Source organism: Cyrtonyx montezumae, unplaced genomic scaffold, assembly GCF_038088225.1.
Source record: "Cyrtonyx montezumae isolate F1298 unplaced genomic scaffold, pur_monq_1.0 scaffold_1, whole genome shotgun sequence".
Classification (NCBI taxonomy): domain Eukaryota; kingdom Metazoa; phylum Chordata; class Aves; order Galliformes; family Odontophoridae; genus Cyrtonyx; species Cyrtonyx montezumae.
In genome coordinates, this window is record NW_027071825.1 from 21,866,648 (window position 1) to 21,886,368 (window position 19,721).

Sequence of the window (19,721 nt, forward strand, 5' to 3'; positions counted from 1 at the left end):
TTCATGATTATATCCTATCACCAGTTCTAACCTAAATACTTGTATGTTTCTTCCTTCATAAACTTAGTACAAGTCTACTTGAAGTGTGCAATAAATACCAATGTGGTTTTCTTCCTTACCTCCCATAGTTACAACAGTGATGAATTAATTCACTTCAAACCAAACCAGAAACTGCTTTATCCCAACCAGCACATAAAACAATGCCTGCACCACTTTTCTTCACCACAAATATATTACACTACTTTCCTAAGTAGGTTTTCAGTTTGTGTGCTGAATTTGGTCAAAATTAAGATCTTGTCCCACCCCATTTCATAGAAGGATAATAGAACTGTTCGATTGAAAAAACATGATCATAAAATACTGAAAAAATACTTAGGAGACTGTGAAAGTCAAAATACAGTGGGTTCCAGTGAGGCTTCTTACACAGCAGCTCCTTAACAACTGATAGTAGCTCAAGAAAAAGAAAACAAAGCTTTATTACAGGCTCAAATAGTCTGCTGTACCAAGTGAGATCAAAGAAAACATGCAAATTCTGCACTGCTTTACATTTTAAGTTTAAAAAAAAAAAGCAAGAAAGCATCACAAGAATTCAGTCCTTGTTTTTTATATGCTTCTGAGTTTCAAGAATTACACAGAAGTATCTGTAGGCAACAACACTGTTCTTACTTGAAGAACATTAGGATGGTAATATTCAGCCCATAATATGGGAGCTGAAATAAATGCTAGTAGAATGAAATCAGCAGGGTAATGAGAGGAAAATAACTTCACAACTTCTGTCTTCTTCAGTTTTATTAAAGCTGCTGCATTTCCAAAGCCCAGCCTCTGCTCTTTGGCACAGTACACACACCCACAGTCCACTGTCATAGAATCACAGGTCTTAAAGATCATCCAGTTCCAACCCTCACCATCATCACTGTTCACAAAACAATGTGACAACAATAAATACAGTTTTCTCAGTTCTCACTTAACAATAAAGGGACATTAAACAGCTCAGAGGTACTATTCTATATACAGTTGGAGTACCAATAACCCAACCTGTCAAACTCTACATAGAGAATGCACACACAAATGACATTTCCAAGAAACCCACTTACCCATCTTTAAGTACTACAGATACCTGCCTTTGATGTGCAGATAACAAAGATGAATGAAATTACTTCACCAAGCAGGGTAAGTTAGCACAAACAAGTGTCACTAACACAAAGAATCTTTCTTCCCACACTGCATACTGATTTATGACTTCCATACTTTGACAGAATCATCTTTTCTCTACAAGAGACTAGAGATGCACCCTTCCTCCATTCTTGCCTATCTGCAGTGATATGCTGCCTGCATCCAGAATTTAAAGAATGTGCATTCAGTGGCTCCATTATATTCTATATGCTTCTAAAATTAGAAAAATAGAAGCTAAATGGTTTAAAACTTGAGCTGTTAGTTACAAATTATATAATAACTTTAAATGCATTTCTCGTTATTATTCAGCCCAACAGAACTCAGCTGTTTTTCTTGTTACTTGAATGTTCTATTCAGGTTTCCTGCCAAACCAATTTAAATACATGTCATGGCTCATCCGACTTTTTCACTGACATCTAAAGCATGCAAATACACTAAAAATAACAAGTGTGGTATCTGCAATGCAAGTAGACTACATTCTCCTTTGTTTCAATGCCCTAACCACATTTTATTTCAACACATTTTGATTACTTCGTTTCATTAAGCAGTACATAATGTTCCATAAAGACCCAAATAAAAATTCAGATATCACAGAGTCCATTAGTACATTTTTTCAGGGGAAAAAAAAACAACCAGAAAAAAACCCAACAACTACCAGTCATGTTAAAAGGTAATAGAGAAACACCATCATCTTGAAGTATAAATAAAAACAGAATGCATAAAGGATTTTGTGTGAATAACTGGATCTCCATATTGATGAAATCTTCAAAATAATTTCTTGTTGCATCTTTCATATCTACACTATAATACACGTCTATATTAAAATGAGGCTCGCAAGAAAACTCTTCTCATCCACCAATGTATCACCAAGGCTTAAAATGAACTGGAAGGTCCACGTCTCCAGTTAAACAAAACACTCAATCTCACTGCTCATTATATTCATCCAAATTGGTTATATCAAAAAACATAATCACAACCGTTAATTTTTTTGTATTTTCTCTTATATTTTCAATTTGCACAGGTGCCATTTAACATGCCCACTTCACCGTACTTCTCACTTGGACTAGACAAAATTACATTGTTCTCACTTCTTTTATAGTTGTTATTACAAACTAGCTACCACTATCACCCTCACTTGAGAATGGGAACAAAACTTAAATGGAATAACTATCACATTTCTAAATTTACAGATAGAATCATAGAATATATTGAGCTGGAAGGTACTCAGAGAACACAGAAAGGTTTGGGTTGGAAGAGACCTCACAATCACTTGGTTCCAATCCCCTGCTGCGGGCAAGATTGCAAACTATCAAATTGGGTACCAGATCAGGCTGCCCAGGATCCCATCCAGGCTGTCCCTGAACACCTTCTATGTAGCCTGTGCCAGGGCCTCACTACCCCCAGTGAAAAATAAACTCCTGACATCATCTGTCCTCGTGGTGTTTGGGACACCTATGGAGGCTACTAAACTGTCAAGAGAGGTCACCAAGAGGCCATACAATTTCAAGCCTAATTCCTATAGACCACATATAAATCTCCAGAGATCCCTTTAGATCCAAGCAATTGTCTTGAAAGAATCAGGGCTATCAGTTATTACAGACCATTCAAATTGAGCTTCATTTGGTACTGTAATTACACTAATTTCCCATAGACCAATCTTTGGCATGGGTGCAACAGTCCTAGATTGTTGACAATTTTCTCAATAAAAAGTAATATTTCCAGTAAATCATATTCCTACCATTCAAAATGCAGAGGCTGGGGTTTCCCTCTATTACACCTACCACAGAAGCACAGAATTGTATGAGTTGGAAAGGACCTCTGAAGATGATCTAGTCCAACCTTCTGCTACAGCAGGTCCCACAGAGTAAGTTGCCCAGGAAAGCATAAACAAACAATGTGCTGTTATATCAGCACTTGGTATAATTGGCAAGCTTGACGCAGGGACCGCCATCACTTTGTACTGCATCCAAACAAGAACAGCAGAAGAGAGTCTCTCCAGTTTCAGAAAGAATAAGTAGTCCACGGAATAGGAAATATTGTGGAGACAGTAAATGTGCAAATTTAATTATTCCAAATAAATCACCATTACAAAGGAAAATCACTGAACAATGCAGGCTGGTGCCTGAATACATGCAGCAATGGACTGTGAGGTTCCTGACCAAGGGGACCAAGTAGCAGAGGGGAGAGACATGGGAACACAGCCTCAGGGCAGTGAGTGGGGGGATAGGGGCCGGGAGGGTTTGTTGCAAGGGGGCTGAACATCACTGTTGCCTGCCCCTTTGACAGCAAATGACCACAATATCTTTCTCTTTTGCTGCCTGTAACACCTACTCACTGCAGTGACAGTGAGCACACTCAAGTTATGGCCTCCAGCACCCATATTCCTGGCTCCTCCAGAGCTGCCTTGGGAGTGGTTCAAATCAACAGAACGTCCTGGATCCTAATACAAATTGTAGATTTTTTTAAAAGCCCTTCACTATTCAACATTGAACTATTAAATCACATCGGCCACTTCTAAGTCCTGTTTTGTATTTCAGAGTAACAAGCTCCCAAAGCCATTCAATCTCACTAACTAGTCCCTATCCTCTGCCCACACTTCAAGGTTATTTCCCTCCTTTCACATGTGTAAAACACAGACAACTCCCATCCTCACAGAGGGACAAATGCAAATACACACTGACTGGGTGCTCTACCAAAACCCTGCTGCTGCTTCTACTAAGCTGCATTCATCTCACTTTTATACTTGTATATATTTGTAAACAGAGCTTCTCCATGGAGATTAATTTTAGCAAACGTAAAATATAATCTATCATGCTGCCTTCTACAGAGGAAAGAAGAAAAGAAAACAACACTAAAGGATTAATGTAAATATGTATACATATATATATAAAATAAATACAATATAAATAAACCTATAAGTAAAATAAGGCTTTGCCTGACACATAGCAACCTTTATGGCACTTCAGCACTGACTGGTATATCGATACCCATATGTTACCATACTGTAACACAGTTAAGTTCTCCAGCTGACCTCTACTGCATTTTCTATATCTTCTAGAAATCACTGCTGGTTTCTTAAGAGATGCCCTTCAGAGCAAGTTCCAGGCACACGTGAAAACAATACATCTGAAGCAGAAAGCTTCAGCAGAAGCTCAGGCTTTCAGATTGATGATGACAAATCATAGTTGGCAGTGAAAAGGTAAGTCTGACTAAGCTTGATGGTTTATTAAAAAAAAAAAGAAGCTTAAAGTAAACACCTAAAGTTGTACTCGAATAATTAAAATACAGAAGCACTTATTTCTGTGAGAAACCACATTCACCCCCTCTGCTTTCAGTAACACGAGGTCAGCTACGGAACACAGCACTGCCAAAGCACAGCAGAGGTCGGACAGCAACGCAAGAACTTTTGCTTCAAATCAAACATCGCTAACTAAAGAGGAACGTTAATACCCCGTGTCCCGGGTAACAAACGAGGAGCCCCGTAGCCGACAACAGACTATACGGTTGACGCGTTGGCTGCACAGCCACCCCACAGGGCCCGCCGAGTGCCCGTAGCCCACCCCAGGTGCAAGCACATGGTACAGCAGCCCACACCCCCTTCCCAAAACGGCCGCCCCGGGTCGGGCACGGCAACTTGCCTTCGAGGCTGCAGGGCTAGGCCCGCCCGGGCCGGCGTGCCCTCCAACACTGAGCAGCGGCACGGTCCCAGGGCGGACCCCGTCAGGCAACGGAAGACGAAGAGCCCGACGGAGCTGGAGGCGGTAGAGCCGCTTATGAACGCAGGGAGCGGCTCCGGGCGGGTCCCGCAGCCCCGCACGCAGCCCCACCCGCCAGCGTCCTGACAGCATCCCCGGGACCCGGATGGAGCCGCACCCACCACCCCCCGCCGCATCCAGTGCCCGGATGAATCCGGAAGCGCTCATCGCCCGCCGCGGCTCTGACCCGGAAGTGCTTTCTACTGCTGGCCCGGAAGTGCTCTCCGCGTCCTCTTCCTGCTCCCGCCCTGCCTCACCATAGAAATGCCAGGTGCGGCGTGGGCCGCGGGGCCTGCTGGGAAGAGAGCGGCGTAACCGGCTGGCGGCACCTACAGCCTGAGGGCAGCGTGCAGGCCGCCGCCATGGCGGGGGGCAGCAGCGCTGGGGAGTGGTGCCTCATGGAGAGCGATCCGGGCGTCTTCACGGAACTCATCAAGGGTTTCGGTGAGGGAGCGGGGCCGGGGCGTTGCGAGGCCCGCAGTCTGACCGCTCGCTCTCCCGTACTGTAGGCCCTATAGTGAGCAGGCCCCGCCGCAGGGCCGCTGCATATCTCCGCCTCTGTCAGCGCTCGTAGGGCTGTGTGCGTGGGCTGCGGCGAGGCGGGCTTAGGGCCTGCGAGAAAAGCGTCTGGGAGCGGGCTGAGCAACGTCACTGTGCTATTGGGTGCCCTGCAAGGGGCTGTGCTCGGAACGTTCAGTTTTACGCTGACTTGCGTTTAATGTGTTTGGCTGTACTGCGGTTATGCAGCTATGTCAACAGATGGCATCTAGGCAAGATTGTAACGAAAAAAAAACGAAATGAGTTTGTACCACGTTGCGTTGGTTCGAGGTCCCTTGTCATAACTTTTTATTGCGCAAACTCTAATCATGCTTCTCTCTTGTGTTTGTATTTAACTAATAGATTAATCTCCCATTCAATTTTTTTAAATTAGTTTTGCCCCTTCTAAATGCAGTAGCTAAAGAAAGCTGCCTTTATTTATTTACTTCTTTATTTTGTGTCTAGGCTGTAGAGGAGCACAAGTTGAAGAAATATGGAGTTTAGAGCCAGAAAACTTTGAAAAATTGAAGTAAGGAATTTTCCAAATTGTATATTTCTTATTTGTATTTGTGTGAACTCTGAAAGACGTTTGTCCTAAGCTTATGTGGTGGGTATTCAGTTTCCACTCAATTACATCAGGGTTTTGATTTAATCAGGTACTTTGCAATAAAATAACCTTTTATTAATGCCTTGATATGTTAACTGGCTTTTCTGTTTATGGGTAGAGATTATAATAGTGAATAAAACATGAGAAGAGTTTTCTAATGATTTTGGCATTGGTTTGCATTGCATCTTTTGAGAAGCTCTTCTTACATTTGAATATTTTATATATAGAAGGAGTACCGACACTTTCATTCCGTTTCTTATGTGTGATTGATAAAACAGCTATGAAAATATTACCCAGTTACTAACAGGTTGAAAAAGGGTGTTTTGCGACTATTATCATTACAGTGACCAGAAAAACTGGTCCTGACTTAATAAATGCACATTCAGATTGGAATTGCTTAGCTAATATGGAAAGAAGCTTTAAGTATGTTCTCCCTAATTAAAAGACTGAAGCTGAAAATTGTAGTGCAAGCTCCCTGTGTTTAGAAATAATTAACATAATTAATGTAAAGGCATGCAGTTAAATTATCTGATGTTTCTGGCTTTGATATTTTTCCTTAATCCATCTATTTTGTTTGTTGTTGTTTTGTTTATTTGTTGGGTTTTTTTATGAATTTGATATTTTAGGCCAGTACATGGGCTGATATTCCTCTTCAAGTGGCAGCCAGGAGAAGAACCAGCAGGTTCTGTTGTTCAAGATTCCAGACTGGATACAATATTTTTTGCTAAACAGGTACAGCAAGTTTGGTATTTTTGTTAGACGTGTCATGAAACAGAACACTTAATATGGAAAAATAAGCCAGGTTTTGTTAAAATGTACACAGAACCTGACACTTTACTAAGTGAAGCAACTTTAACCAATTCTTTGAGATAAGGTACTACGTCTTAGATTGTTAGCAAAGCGAGTCTAATTGATCTGTCTAGGCAGACGAAGACATTGTCAGGTATTGAAAAGTAAAGATCTTATTTGCCAACCTCCTTCTATAAGAAGTAATTGTTCTGTATCATAAATAATTACTTAGTTTTCAGCAGAAGAAACAACTTATTGTTGTCTTATTTTTTTTTTTTCTTGTTTTATTTTTTTCTTTGAAACCACTTTCAACAAATCATAAGAAAAAATGTTTGTTTCAGTTGTCTTCTTGTCCCTTGTGTTTCTCAAGTGCTCTGCAGTTAGGTTAGTACAACTCTACGATAACACTTCAAGGCTTTATAGGCCATTTTGGTCTGTACATTCTAAGTCTGAAATATTTAAATCAGAATGTTTAAATTGAGTTACAGGAAAAATAAGTGCTTTCTGTTCACATAAAGAAACCTCCACGTGCTCTTAACAAAAGTAGAAATGTGGGAAATCAACAGAACAGATATCTGTAGCTCCCTGGCTACTCTGTATGCGTACTTCCATTAGGCAGATAATTGTCTTCTATTAGTTCTTAGGGTCCTTCTACCTTACTGTTTCATGCTGTCATAGATGACTTTATTCCTTGCTCAATTTTAATACAGTTTTATTTGTGTGTTTATTCCTCTGTTTTTTGAGTCCTCCCTAGCAGTGTCCATCGTTCTTAGGACACAACAGTCAGCATTAGTTTACCTTTGTCTTCACAGTTTCATTGGTCTCAACGGCACTGTTTTAGGTTATGCTTTAGGTTATGCTAGAGATAATAGCCTGTGGCTATGGGAGTAGCCTTATTGCAAACAAATTCAGCAAAAATCATTGATGCAGCTCTCAAAGAGCAGTTACTTGGCGGGGGAAATGACTGATATGAATCTAGAGAGTTTTCTTTATTCTTGAGTGTAGCAGAAATGCTAAGTCATGGCTTGAAACAGTGATGGAGCACCTGGTGGGAAGGCTGGGCCAACCCAGGGGAGCTCAGGTGTATGCAGTGCACCTGAGTGATTGAAAGGGGTGGAGCCAGGATCTACCCTTTCCCAGACCACATTTAAGGGCTGGCAGTGGAGGTGAGTGCATCTCGTGCTGGAAGTCCCTGCCTTTGTGAGGCCTTTCAAGGGTACGCAGCTCCTTGCCTTCATTTCTGTGTTTACTGCATTTAGGCTGGTTCTCCTTTACTGTAGCCAAAGGTTTTTCCCACTCTGCTGTTATTACTGTACTTTCCTTCCCATTATAGCATTACATCAGGTTAGTGTAAATTTATCTTATTCAATGTGTTTCTTTTTTTTTCCTTGTGTGGATGGCCTCTGAAAAGTTTCCAATTTTTTTTTGTTTTGCTTACCTTTGTTTGCTACCCCCAACAATGCTTCCCTTTTTGAAGCATGACCCTACTTAAAAGTCAGAAACTAAGAGGGGCCTTGAGCTTTAATTTAAAGTTGCAGAATGTATACCAGAAAATAGGGCAACATTAGACTTTGTAACAAAAGCACGAGGAGTAGTAAAGCAAACAATGAAAAGCTTTATCTTATAATGTTTCAAAGAACATTTGTATCACTATTTCATTAAACCTTAAAGGATTAAAACCTCTTATGTGCCTGAGGGGACTTCCTACATCTTCCCTCCTCCTGCTTTCCTAGAACCTGCTGTTCTTTAAGATGTGCTGGAGTGTGTCATTAAGCAATTTCCAGACACGTTTGCTGTTTAAAAGTAGTGGTACCTAGATGTGCCGTTGAATGGCATAGAACATGTATTTCAAAAGTAACTTCTGAAGGGATTTTTTTTTTGAGATGTTTTCGTTTCACCTGTTAGTCAAGTGTCCTGAATTAGTAAGCTCAAAACATTTCTTATTGGTAGATATATGCTTGTGTTTTGTGTCAGTTCAGTTTTGCTTGGACTTCAGTATCTTGGCTGAGCAGTCTGTGGAAAAAGTTGTAAAGAACTGAGAACTAAAAGTAAGAGATAAATGGAGATTTTGGCAGGTACTACATCATACACGTCAGAGCTGTGTAGCTCTGATTTCCTCTAAAGCAGGAGCTCCAACTCAATGAATCCATGTTTTGACAATTGCTAGTGTTTTCTCAAGCAAACAGTTGACTTGATGATTTGCTGTTGATTAGGATGTCTTGATCCTGCAGGTCTGTCTCCTTTAGCTGTATGATTCTCTTAATCTCTTGCAATGGCTCAAATGCTCATTGAACTTCCAAGGGTCAGTTCATCTCATCAACAAGTGGTTCTCTGTGGATTTTATTTTCTGGTTTATTGTTCTACATTTTGAGTTGTGTTTAGTCAGTGATCCTGTACAGGCTGAAGCTGGTAAAAGGTAAGTAGTGGTAGTGATATTACTGTATTTCTATTTTAAATATTCCTATTGTAAAATAGCAGCTTCTCCAGTTGTCATACAACAGGGTTTATGTCTCTTCTCTTTTTCCCTGTAAGACTTCAAGGCCAATTGTATGGTGGCTTTGAGGAAGGGGGGTATCTTTCTTTTTTTTCTTATTAGTAGTATTTTTAACATCTGAGAAAAATTGATGAATAAAATAACTATGTTCATTTTTGGGTCGGCATACCAGAACTCCAGATGCTTTTTTTGGTTTAGCTAAGATTTTTGACTTTTGGCATTATTGATCTGTTCATCTGCATCTCAAAGCTGAAGTGACAGTGAAGCACTAAAAATCTCAGGAAGCCTTATTGAACACTTTTTTTTTTCTACTCCTTGCTCGTACATTATCTTCTTTTAAATGTTAGTATCTAAAGATAGAAGCCGTTTTACTGCAGATAAGTTCTGAAGTGAAATTCAGAGTCCTTTCTGTTAATGCATAGCAGCAATTTAGTGTGGAAATTAAATGTTATCAGCAGCATAGCTCAATTGCTTCAGTGTTACTTAAATATAATATTTTTATAATTGTTTCATTTTGGGGTATAAAACTTTAAGTATGAAATGTTAATGTACAACTTTAGCACTGTTCCAGCAAAAAAAAAAAAAATGCTTACAAACTGTATTAAGAAACCATTTCTTAAGAAGCTTTTACATGCTCATGGTTTGGTCCTGCCCACTTTCATAACAATATTTTTTTACTGAGTTTTAAATGCCAGTCTTGTCTGACATTAAATCACGAGTATGTTGGGAGGGAGGAGTTGAATTTTCAAGTTTGTTGAATCTGCATGCTTATTAAAGGGTTTTTTTTTTTACTGGTCAGTTTTATGCACTCATCTTAAATTTGGCCTCCCTGTTATGCCTAGGTATGGTTTGGTCCTCTATGTGAGGGCAGAGAACTCTGGATGATCATACATACCCTTTGAGCTAGGATACCTAGGCACAATGAGGTGAGTTAAGGATCCAGTTTCAGCCTTAACTCTGAATTTCCTGATTTCTGTTTGCTTAAGTAGGCCCTTGCCATTATTTTTACGTGCAGTGGTTGTGTGATTGTACCACTCAAAGTACTTAGCTGTCATCAGCACTGTTCAGAATAGCAGAGTTCTGTGCTAATTACTGTGGAACTGAAAGCATCTTTTGACATAACAGAACATCATTGCTGCAGACTTTTACTGGAGTTTTTATTATTCTAACAACCCCTTTAGATTTTTTTACTGAAATATTGGCATAATGCCTTTACTTTGTACAGTGTATTTATTCTACACTGCATTGTGAGTGTAGAACATTACAATTGTGATAGTAAAACAGCAAATGAATCAGGGAGAAAATCTGCACCTGCAGAAGCAGAATCCTGTTAATGATACAGTTAATTAAACATCAAAGTTTTCTTATTATCTTTGTGCTGTTAATTTATACTGGGTTTTGTCAAACCTACTGTTTTGTAGTCCTGTGATCCTTACTAAGTGAAGCCTTGAGATCTGCTGGTAATATTGCCAGTTAGAGCAGGAGGCTGTTTAAAGGTATTGGAGCTTAGTTTGTTTAAGATATTCCATCAACTGGATGAAATTTGAGGTCTTAAAGTAGTACTTCCTTAAACTGACCCAGAAACTTAAGCTGGGCTATTAGGCAAAGGTGCCTGATTCTGAAGTTTTAAGTCTTTAGTGAAGGAATGTAACAAGATAACATGTTAAGTCCTTGCCTTGGTTTGTTGTAGCTAGACTTCTCTCTAAGGTGTTGGAATCTGGCTTCACATCTCACTAGTGCATAGGTATTGGTGGGGGTGTTTTGGTTTTTTTTTCTGATATTAAATGTGACTGATAGCTTTACTTAGCAAAAGCTTTAAAATATGGATGACTGCTTTAAGTTGGAATCCTGAATATTGGTGATTTAAATAACCTTTCCAGGACTTCCTGGATAGAAATATAGCGACAAGTAGCTGGAAATCTTTCTGGGACAACCTGCATATGCTGTCATGAAATCTAAATAGAAAATATTTTCAGTTACACTAAAGCACTTTAAGTCACAGAGATACCCACGTACCTCAATTTCCAATGTATCCTGACCGTTTCTCCCCACAAGTGCATACAGGGTGGATGTGTAGCTGTGTTGGCCTGTCTATGTGCACTGAAAGAATGCTGTGCTCTAACAAACCTCACACTTGTCTGTCTTAGATACTAAAATCACCTCTTCCTTCCACCTTGGTACTTCTCTCACACCACCTAGGTTCAGGAATGTCACGGAATTGCAGGGGTTGGAAAGGTCTTCAAGAGATCAAGTCCTACACCCCAAGGGTGCTGTCTTTTTATGTCTATCACCTGCACCACCTTCTGATTGACCTGCAGAGATGTTCCTGCTGCTTTTTCTTTCTGCCTTCAATTCTGATGAATGAAGTTCTGTAGTATGTTTTTGTTTCATTAGTGCTGCTCTAAGATCTGCATTTGTGCTGTTTTGCAGCAGTAAGACAAGATAATGTAGGTTGGTTCTTGTACACTTAAGTGGACTACTTCATAAACTCGTTGGTATATAAAGTCTGCTGGAAGGCTGATACTGAATGAGGCCACTAATCTGTGCTTAGCTCATTTTTGCTGTTATTTCAAGCTCCTTTATCCAGCTGATCCAGTTTCTGAGCTGATCTGCCTCTAGACTCAAAACCTCTTACTTGTTTTTCCCTTTCTGAATTCAGTGTTGTGTTAGTGGTCTGTCAGAGAAACTGGTCATTCCATCTTGATTTTTTTCAGTAAGGATTATCACACAGTGCCCTTAATGTTCTTTATTAGGTACCATTCTACAATTGAAGTTAGCTGTAGTGTCTCTTCATTCTAATAGTACACTCTTCTGCAGGGGTCACTACTGTCCTCTCTATCTCTTCTAGCTTTCTACCTGTCAGCTTGGTTAATGCAGTGTTTATGCCACTGCTTCAGATTAGCTGTCTATAATGCATAGGGGATCTTCCTGCTTTCATCTTGGAAGTGCTGCAGCTGAGTCTGATATCACTCCCTAGCCATATGGCAGGTGGCTGTTCTTGGTATTCTTAGCAACATTATAGTATTAATCCTTTGGAGTTATGTCATTCTGTTAGTCTGTTATTGATTTTGTTCTCTGCTATTCATTGCTTCACTGCCTTAGACTGATCTCCCTCTGTGTACTCAGTTATTATGTAGTAGTGTGAAATCCAGCTGTTAGCTTGCATGACTGCAATCTATTTAAGTTTTTTCAGTTGCTGTAATCTGTTCTGGCTCCCTTGGCTATAACTCAAGACAACCAGATTTTCCTTAAACTAGGAGTTGTTTTGTTATTACTCCATGATCTGCAGTACAGAGACATAATCTGAATATCATGAAGTGTATTTAATCCAGAGGGTAGCTCTGTCATTTGAAAATAGAAACCTGTGATGCCTCTGAGGTAGTTTCTGGAGTAGAAGTGGCAATGCGAAGGACAGTGATAGTTTGCAGAAAGGCAAACACATGGCTTGATTTATTCTGTCCACTTTGGATGTCTGTACTGCAATTACTTGCAATGAATAAGGAGAATTTGATGGCTTTGATTGTGAGAAGTTCTTTTTTGATATTAGAGGAAGTTTCCTTTTTCCTCCTTTCTTGTTGGAAGTGGTTTCACATTCACAGCTCTGAACTGGTTTTCAATTTTATTTTTTTATTTTTACACAAAATCAACATCCTTTCTGCCAGTCCTAATAGTTACCATCTTCAATTGCAGAATAGATTTGTCTGAAAATGTGCTACTTTTCCTAGCCTGTAGCTCCCTGAGGAAGAAACTGCTGAGATGATGTATTGTGACCTCATATCTTTATTGTACTATGGTCTTTATATTCTTATATACTGTATTTTAATGTGGATATTATTTAAAAACAAACACATAAAAGGCATTGCTGAAATCGGTGGAGTTTTGTGTTTTCTAACAGTGGAATATTAAATGCAAATTTAAGAAAAATTTATAGCAAGTAGTAACTCTAAGTTCAAAAGGGTAGGCATATTGCAAATTAACAAGGGGAAAATGTAAATTTTCCTATGGTTTTATTCAGCAAAACAGTCTCTAAAAATATAATCTTTATATTGAAACACCTGTGAGTTTTATTAGTTTATCCCTTGGATATTTGATGTTTTATCCTGTGACTTCTTTCAAAAAAAAAAAAATTCTAGATCCCTTTACATGCTTTATTCCCCCCACATGAATACTTTTGGGAACTGTTAATTCTTCTGGGAATTGTGACCATCCTCTTTGCAGGGATGATTTTCTTTTTTAAGACATATATGTGATATAGTTGGAGCCATTCTCTCTGAATGGTATTTCAGTGCAGTGATCACTAAAATCAGAGGGTTCCTATTTGGTTTATGTACTTTTATTCTTTAATAAAGGGCAGTAAGTGGAGGAACTGAATCAATAGAATGACAGTTTCGAAGCAGTGTTTGTGAAATACTAGTTTAATCAATGAATAGTATACAACAACCACTCAGCATTCATTCTGTTAGTGCCTCCGCCACCAGTGCTTCTGTGGCTGCTCAGACCACATTTGCTGTCATATTTCAGAGTGAAACTGTAATGTCACTCAACAAGGAAAGTATGAGTAATCAGAAGCATTGACAAAAATGAATTATACTTTTGTCACTGGTACTGAGCAAATAGTCAACTCTTGCCACTTTTTCCTAGGTGATAAATAATGCTTGTGCTACTCAAGCCATAGTAAGTGTGTTACTAAATTGTGCTCATCAAGACATCCGTCTAGGAGAGACTCTATCAGAATTTAAAGAATTTTCACAGAGTTTTGATGCTGCGGTAAGTGCCTGTTCGTTCCTTCCTGTATTTTAAATATTACAGCTTTTTGTATGTGGGATTACAACTTGTTTTTGTTGCTCAATTTCAGATGAAGGGCTTGGCACTAAGCAACTCAGAAGTGATTCGACAAGTTCACAACAGTTTTGCCAGGTAGCAGGTGTTTTACATGTTTTCCAGGTAGGAAGAATTCATGCAAATTCCCTTTCATTGATTCATCTGTTTATTTATTTTTACATGTTCTTTGCAGACAGCAGATGTTTGAATTTGATGCAAAGTCTTCAGCAAAAGAAGAAGATGCATTTCACTTCGTAAGCTATGTTCCTGTTAATGGACGGCTGTATGAATTGGATGGGTTAAGGGAAGGACCAATTGATTTAGGTAGTATTTTGTTTTCTAAACATCTTTCATTTTAACAATAACTTGCTGAAACAAGTTGGTTGCGTGTTGTTTGAAGAATAACTTAGATTTTCTTTATTCATTTAAAGCATGTACTTCTTTGCAGCAGTTTATATTGTCTTACTTTTGTTAATTTGAAAATCCATTTTTCCTCCTGCTTCTTATCCTCATGTAAGGAAGTACGTTGTTCTCAGCGATGTCTCTTCAAAAAGAACTGTTAAAGCTATGTAATGCTTTTGTCTTTCCTGACTGGTATTGTGCAGTGCCTTTTGCTGCAATTTTTCTGCAACATTCTTTTGTGATACTGTCGCCCAATGTAACAATTCCCATGTCATGTTTTCAAGGATATATATATATAAATATATTTCCTCAGGGTGTAGTGTTATCTTTTTTTTTCCTGTGGGACTTTGTGTACAACTGTTCATAGCTGACACCATAAACTTGTACATTATGCATCTGACACTTACACACACCACAGACTAAGAAAGATTAAAGGGTATGAAACAGGAACTCTATAAGAAAGAAAAGCTAATCTAAAATTAGCTATTCTTTAATGTCATTTGGAATTTATTTGCTATGCATGAGTAAAAAAGGGGTACTGTGTAACTTCTTTCATCTTGAAAAGCTGTATGGTACCAATTGTTTTTCCACTTTCTATAGTGTAAACTAGTTCTATAGTTTCTGCTGTAATCTCACAGTGTGCCATACTTTGTTTCCAATATTTTCTCTCAATGTGCTTGACAGCTATATTTGCATCTAGGCTGAGTAATGGCTTTCTGCTAAATCACACTTTTAATCTGACTGTAGAATACAGTCTGCTGAACTGCCACTAGCATGGTCATACCAGTCTTCTGTTTTAAGGTCTTGAAATTGCTAGAAAGAGACATCATTTTATGAAATTACCTTTAGTTAGTTTCCTCTTTCTTTTAAAACCAAGTTATCAAATGCACGTTTTGTTTTTCTTTTGTTTGGGTTTTTAAAGTTGTATTTCATAAATATTGTTAACTCTTATTTCTCCTAAATGGAATGCCTGACCACTCTTCCTTTTCCTTCGTTGCTTTTCATTTTCTTCAGAAAAATGTATTGGACTTGCAGACCTAGTGAAGATGCAGATGATCTATTGGAACATGATTATTTGGGGGCAGTTGTCCTTTCCTTCTTTGAGTTCTCACACTTCGAATAATACACATGAGGGCTTCTTAACAATCTGCTGTGCTCTACTCTTCCTCTGAGGAATTCATCTGTTTTTTGATTTCCAATCAGTTTAAAAAAAGAATTTTTTTCCTAGTTATCAGCACAATAAATGTTAGGTGCTTTTGCCCTTGAAGTTTAGGTTTGCTCTGTTGTTGTGGCTTGTAGAATATCTAAATCCAGTTGTTGACGTCATCTACCTTTTAAAGAAGTCATCTGACCACAGCTACCTAGGTAGAGCTTATTACACGTTCTGTCTGAAGCCACAGTAAACCTTCAAGATATGATCTTTTTTTTTCCTAGGTTCTTGCAATCAAGATGACTGGATAAGTGCTGTGCGGCCTGTCATAGAAAAACGGATACAAAAGTAAATGATTGTGATGCTTTTAAAATACATTTCCTTTTATATATGTGTGTGAAAAGAAGAAAAAAATTTCTTCTTCATTTCCTTCAATCGAAGGCTTTCAATTCAATTTGTAAGGAATTAAGCTTGTGCATCTTTGTGTGTATCACTTTGTGACTTCAGAAACTATTGCCCAGAATAAGCCAAATGTAATGAATAGCTAAGTCCGTGGAAATCTCATCTGGAAAAATTAGTCTAGAATTTCTTTAGCTTCACAGCTCTTACTGCAAGGTGCAGCAGCACTGAACTTGTTAGAATCGATTTTACAAAGTAATTTTCCAAGTCTTTTACTTAAAGATTTTCATTTAATATGTAAAACATAACTGCCAAATCACATGTGGAGAATTTATGCTCTTAAAGGGATGCTAATCTTACTGCTGAATATATTTTTCACGTCATATGAGTAAATTTCCAACATTTAATAGTCTTTAACAGTAATGAGGAAGTATAACCATAGTATGCAGCAGTCTTGCAATTTTTCTTGTCAGCTATACCCTGTTAAGTTTTGGTGTGAGGTTTTTTTTGTTTACTTGTTTTCCTTCTCTGTCCCCTTTGGAATATAGCTTCAAATACTTATTTCTTCTGACTGCAGACAGATTATTAGGAGTTATCATTTGGTAACTGCTGATCTGAGCTTTTATTTCATGGCAGAATTGGTTCTGTAGCACAACTTGATTTGATACAGCTCTGTGTATTCCCCTGACCCCCAAAAATGTGTTCCCCTAGAATGGAAGGAAATCCTGAAGGAGACTGAAGTTTTCATGTAAAAGATTGATTTTTTTTTTAAGCTTTTATTTTTTATTCCTCTTACAGGTACAGTGAAGGTGAAATAAGGTTTAATTTGATGGCTATTGTGTCTGACAGAAAGATGATTTATGAACAGAGAATTGCAGAATTACAGCGACAACTTGCAGAGGTAAGTTGTGGTATTTAAGTTCCTGGATTAGATCTGTGATAACAGTTCCATGTCTTTATTATTCACCTCTTTTGTCTGTTGCTTCAAATGAAGTACCAGCTAAAAAGGGAAGTGGAGAATGATTACATCTGTCCAGTGCAGTGCCACATGGGGATACATGTAGTTCAAGATAGTTTTTTGGGCACTCAGTACAGGATGGACACATCATTGTGTCTTTTTTGTCCTGGCTAATGTGCTGTTACAATGGAACTTTACTTTTCCAGATGATAAAGCTAATCCACATAAAGTTATCTACAGAAATTTGTGTAAAAGCAAAATTGTTTTTTTTCTGTAACTGGTATATTTGAAGGGCAGGACTTCTTTTTTTATACAATAATAAAGTGCATTAACTCCACATTTTCTCTTTTGTGGAAGGAGGAACCTATGGATACAGATCAAAGTAGTAACATGTTAAGTTCTATACAGTCAGAAGTTGCAAAATATCAGATGCTAATCGAAGAAGAGAACCAAAAATTAAAAAGATACAAGGTATGTTGCCTTCGCTTTTTTGATCCAGATATGGGATATGTGGCAAGGAAAAGTCAGCTGTTACATCTGTGGGAGGCTGCTGATATTAATCTGCAGGGATTTGGGTATTAGAAGTGTATAATCTGTTATATCTTTGTGAGTTCTTATGCCATTCCTGAGCTTACAGGTTGCTTATTGGCTTGCTTCCTTTTAGCGTAAGGCTTTTAAGTTGATTTTGTTCTCTGTATTTCACTTTCTTTTGTCAAACACTCCTTTTAAGCACATTGGATTCTTATTTCTACCAAAGAAATGGTTGTGTGCCTTGAGTAGGCTGATTAGCCTGCTCCAGCTGGAACTTTGAACTGTATGTTGAATTATGGGAGCTATGTAGTAAACTTTTTTCTTGAAGTTATCCACTTGGTATCGTTGGAGGTTGTTACTCTCAGTTAAACAGAATGTTGTGTAATTCTTGAAGGATTCAACCATTGGAGAAGCTACAGAATGCTCAGTATAATGAAGAGCTACTGTTTTTTGCATTTCCAAGTTATTGTAAAGGTTCATCTTAACCTGTGACCATGGTTTTGCAGGGCAATGTAGAACTATACAAGTCAAACCCTGATTTAAATCAAGGGGGGGGAAAAATAGTTAAACTTCTAAATGGCAATACTTGTCAGTGCTACACTGACCTGTTTAATCACAGGGGATTCTTTGTCTGATACAGCAGAAGACTCTAAGGAGAGTTTGTGCCTTATGTAATGAATTCATGTGACTTTTTTTATCTTCACTACGAGCCACAATTTTAAGCACAGACTATTTTTAATTGGTTAAAACATAATAAGACTCCAGTGGAGTTTTTTTCAGAAGAAAGGAGAAAATCCTCTTTCAGTGTTGTAATAATTCTGTTAATGTTCTGAATTTACTTTTAGATTGAAAACATTAGAAGAAAACACAACTACCTGCCTTTCATCATGGAATTATTAAAGACTCTAGCAGAACATCAACAGTTAATACCATTAGTAGAAAAAGTGAGTATTTCTTACCTGAATTATGAGAAACAATGTATTGAACTTTTCTTGCATTCTAATTGAATGTCAATTACATAGGCATGGATTTTTTTTAATTAAAGCTGCTCAGGCTGGATGGGGCTGTGAGCAACCTAGTCTGGTGGGAGGTATCCCTGCCTATAGCAGAGGGTTGGAAACAGATGATCTTAAAGGTCCCTTCCAACCCAAACCATTCTATGGTCTTGAAAACCTTGTTGAGCTGAAAATTATTTAAATATAGAATGTTTACCCGTGTCTGTGTACAAGACTCACTTTTGCCAAGCTGGAGTCTGTTCTGTGACTGTTCCATTGATGTATTTAGATGTCAACACTAGGTGGCAGCCTTTGCACAAAATTCTGGTAATTCAGAGGGTTTGAAGTTTTTTCTCTTCATTGTCTTTGTCCTGATACAGATTGTCTGGTTCAACTGCTTTCTCCTTTATAAAGTATGTAGGTTGATTTGCTATTAGCATTTAAGCGTGTCCATTGAAGTGTCTGACACCTTGGCAAGGTTATTAAATGTTATATATAAAATATGGCTGTTTAACTACCTGGATTATAGTGATCACAGTACCAGCTTGCATATCTACTTATGCAGAAGGCAGTATTCCTAATGGTGACTTCTAATCAAAGAAGGTCTTTATGTTACTATGTTGGGGAAATAAAGCTAAATATGAGGGCTTCTCTGAGAGTAATGCCTCCTGTTTTATTATGTTAGCCTGTGATGTCAGTGGCACATTTGGTGGCATGGCAGTACAGGCTGGACCTTCTGACAGTATCCTGTTACATGTTGTTGCCATATGGCAGATGACAGAAGAGGGTCAGTCTGACAGAATGGTGTCTGACGGAAGCGTGTGTGAAGCAAAGGCGTGTCATTGAATTCCTCCAGGCAGAAAATATTGCACCCATTGACATTCACTCACTGTTTAGTCTCTGTAAATGTTCACAGGCATTGATGTGAGCACAGTGAGTCAGTGGATGCTGCATTTCAGCAGTGGTGATGGTGATAGTGGGGCACCTCTGCTGGCGCAGATTTTTACAAGTGCAGTATGCAGTCTTTTGTTCATAGCCAGTGAAAATGCATAGCTAATGGTGGTGACTGTGTTGAGAAATGAGGATTTTATAGCTGAGAATTTGCTCTAT

At 38.5% G+C, this 19,721-nt stretch overlaps 1 protein-coding gene across 2 annotated transcripts in view; it reads left to right on the top strand.

Annotated features, from left to right (window-relative positions):
• Positions 1 to 5,173: 5,173 nt before the first annotated feature.
• Positions 5,174 to 19,721, top strand: part of UCHL5 (ubiquitin C-terminal hydrolase L5) — a 96,524-nt gene continuing 81,976 nt past the window's right edge. For both annotated transcript variants that reach the window (XR_010622655.1, XM_065744236.1), the window contains exons 1-10: positions 5,174 to 5,372; positions 5,931 to 5,994; positions 6,699 to 6,804; positions 13,997 to 14,122; positions 14,211 to 14,272; positions 14,370 to 14,500; positions 16,013 to 16,076; positions 16,926 to 17,028; positions 17,443 to 17,556; positions 18,462 to 18,560. Coding sequence is in view for 1 of the 2 variants with exons in the window: in XM_065744236.1 (XP_065600308.1) it covers positions 5,291 to 5,372; positions 5,931 to 5,994; positions 6,699 to 6,804; positions 13,997 to 14,122; positions 14,211 to 14,272; positions 14,370 to 14,500; positions 16,013 to 16,076; positions 16,926 to 17,028; positions 17,443 to 17,556; positions 18,462 to 18,560 (951 nt within the window). In the remaining variant the exon portion in view is untranslated. The remainder of the gene's footprint in view (positions 5,373 to 5,930; positions 5,995 to 6,698; positions 6,805 to 13,996; positions 14,123 to 14,210; positions 14,273 to 14,369; positions 14,501 to 16,012; positions 16,077 to 16,925; positions 17,029 to 17,442; positions 17,557 to 18,461; positions 18,561 to 19,721) is intronic.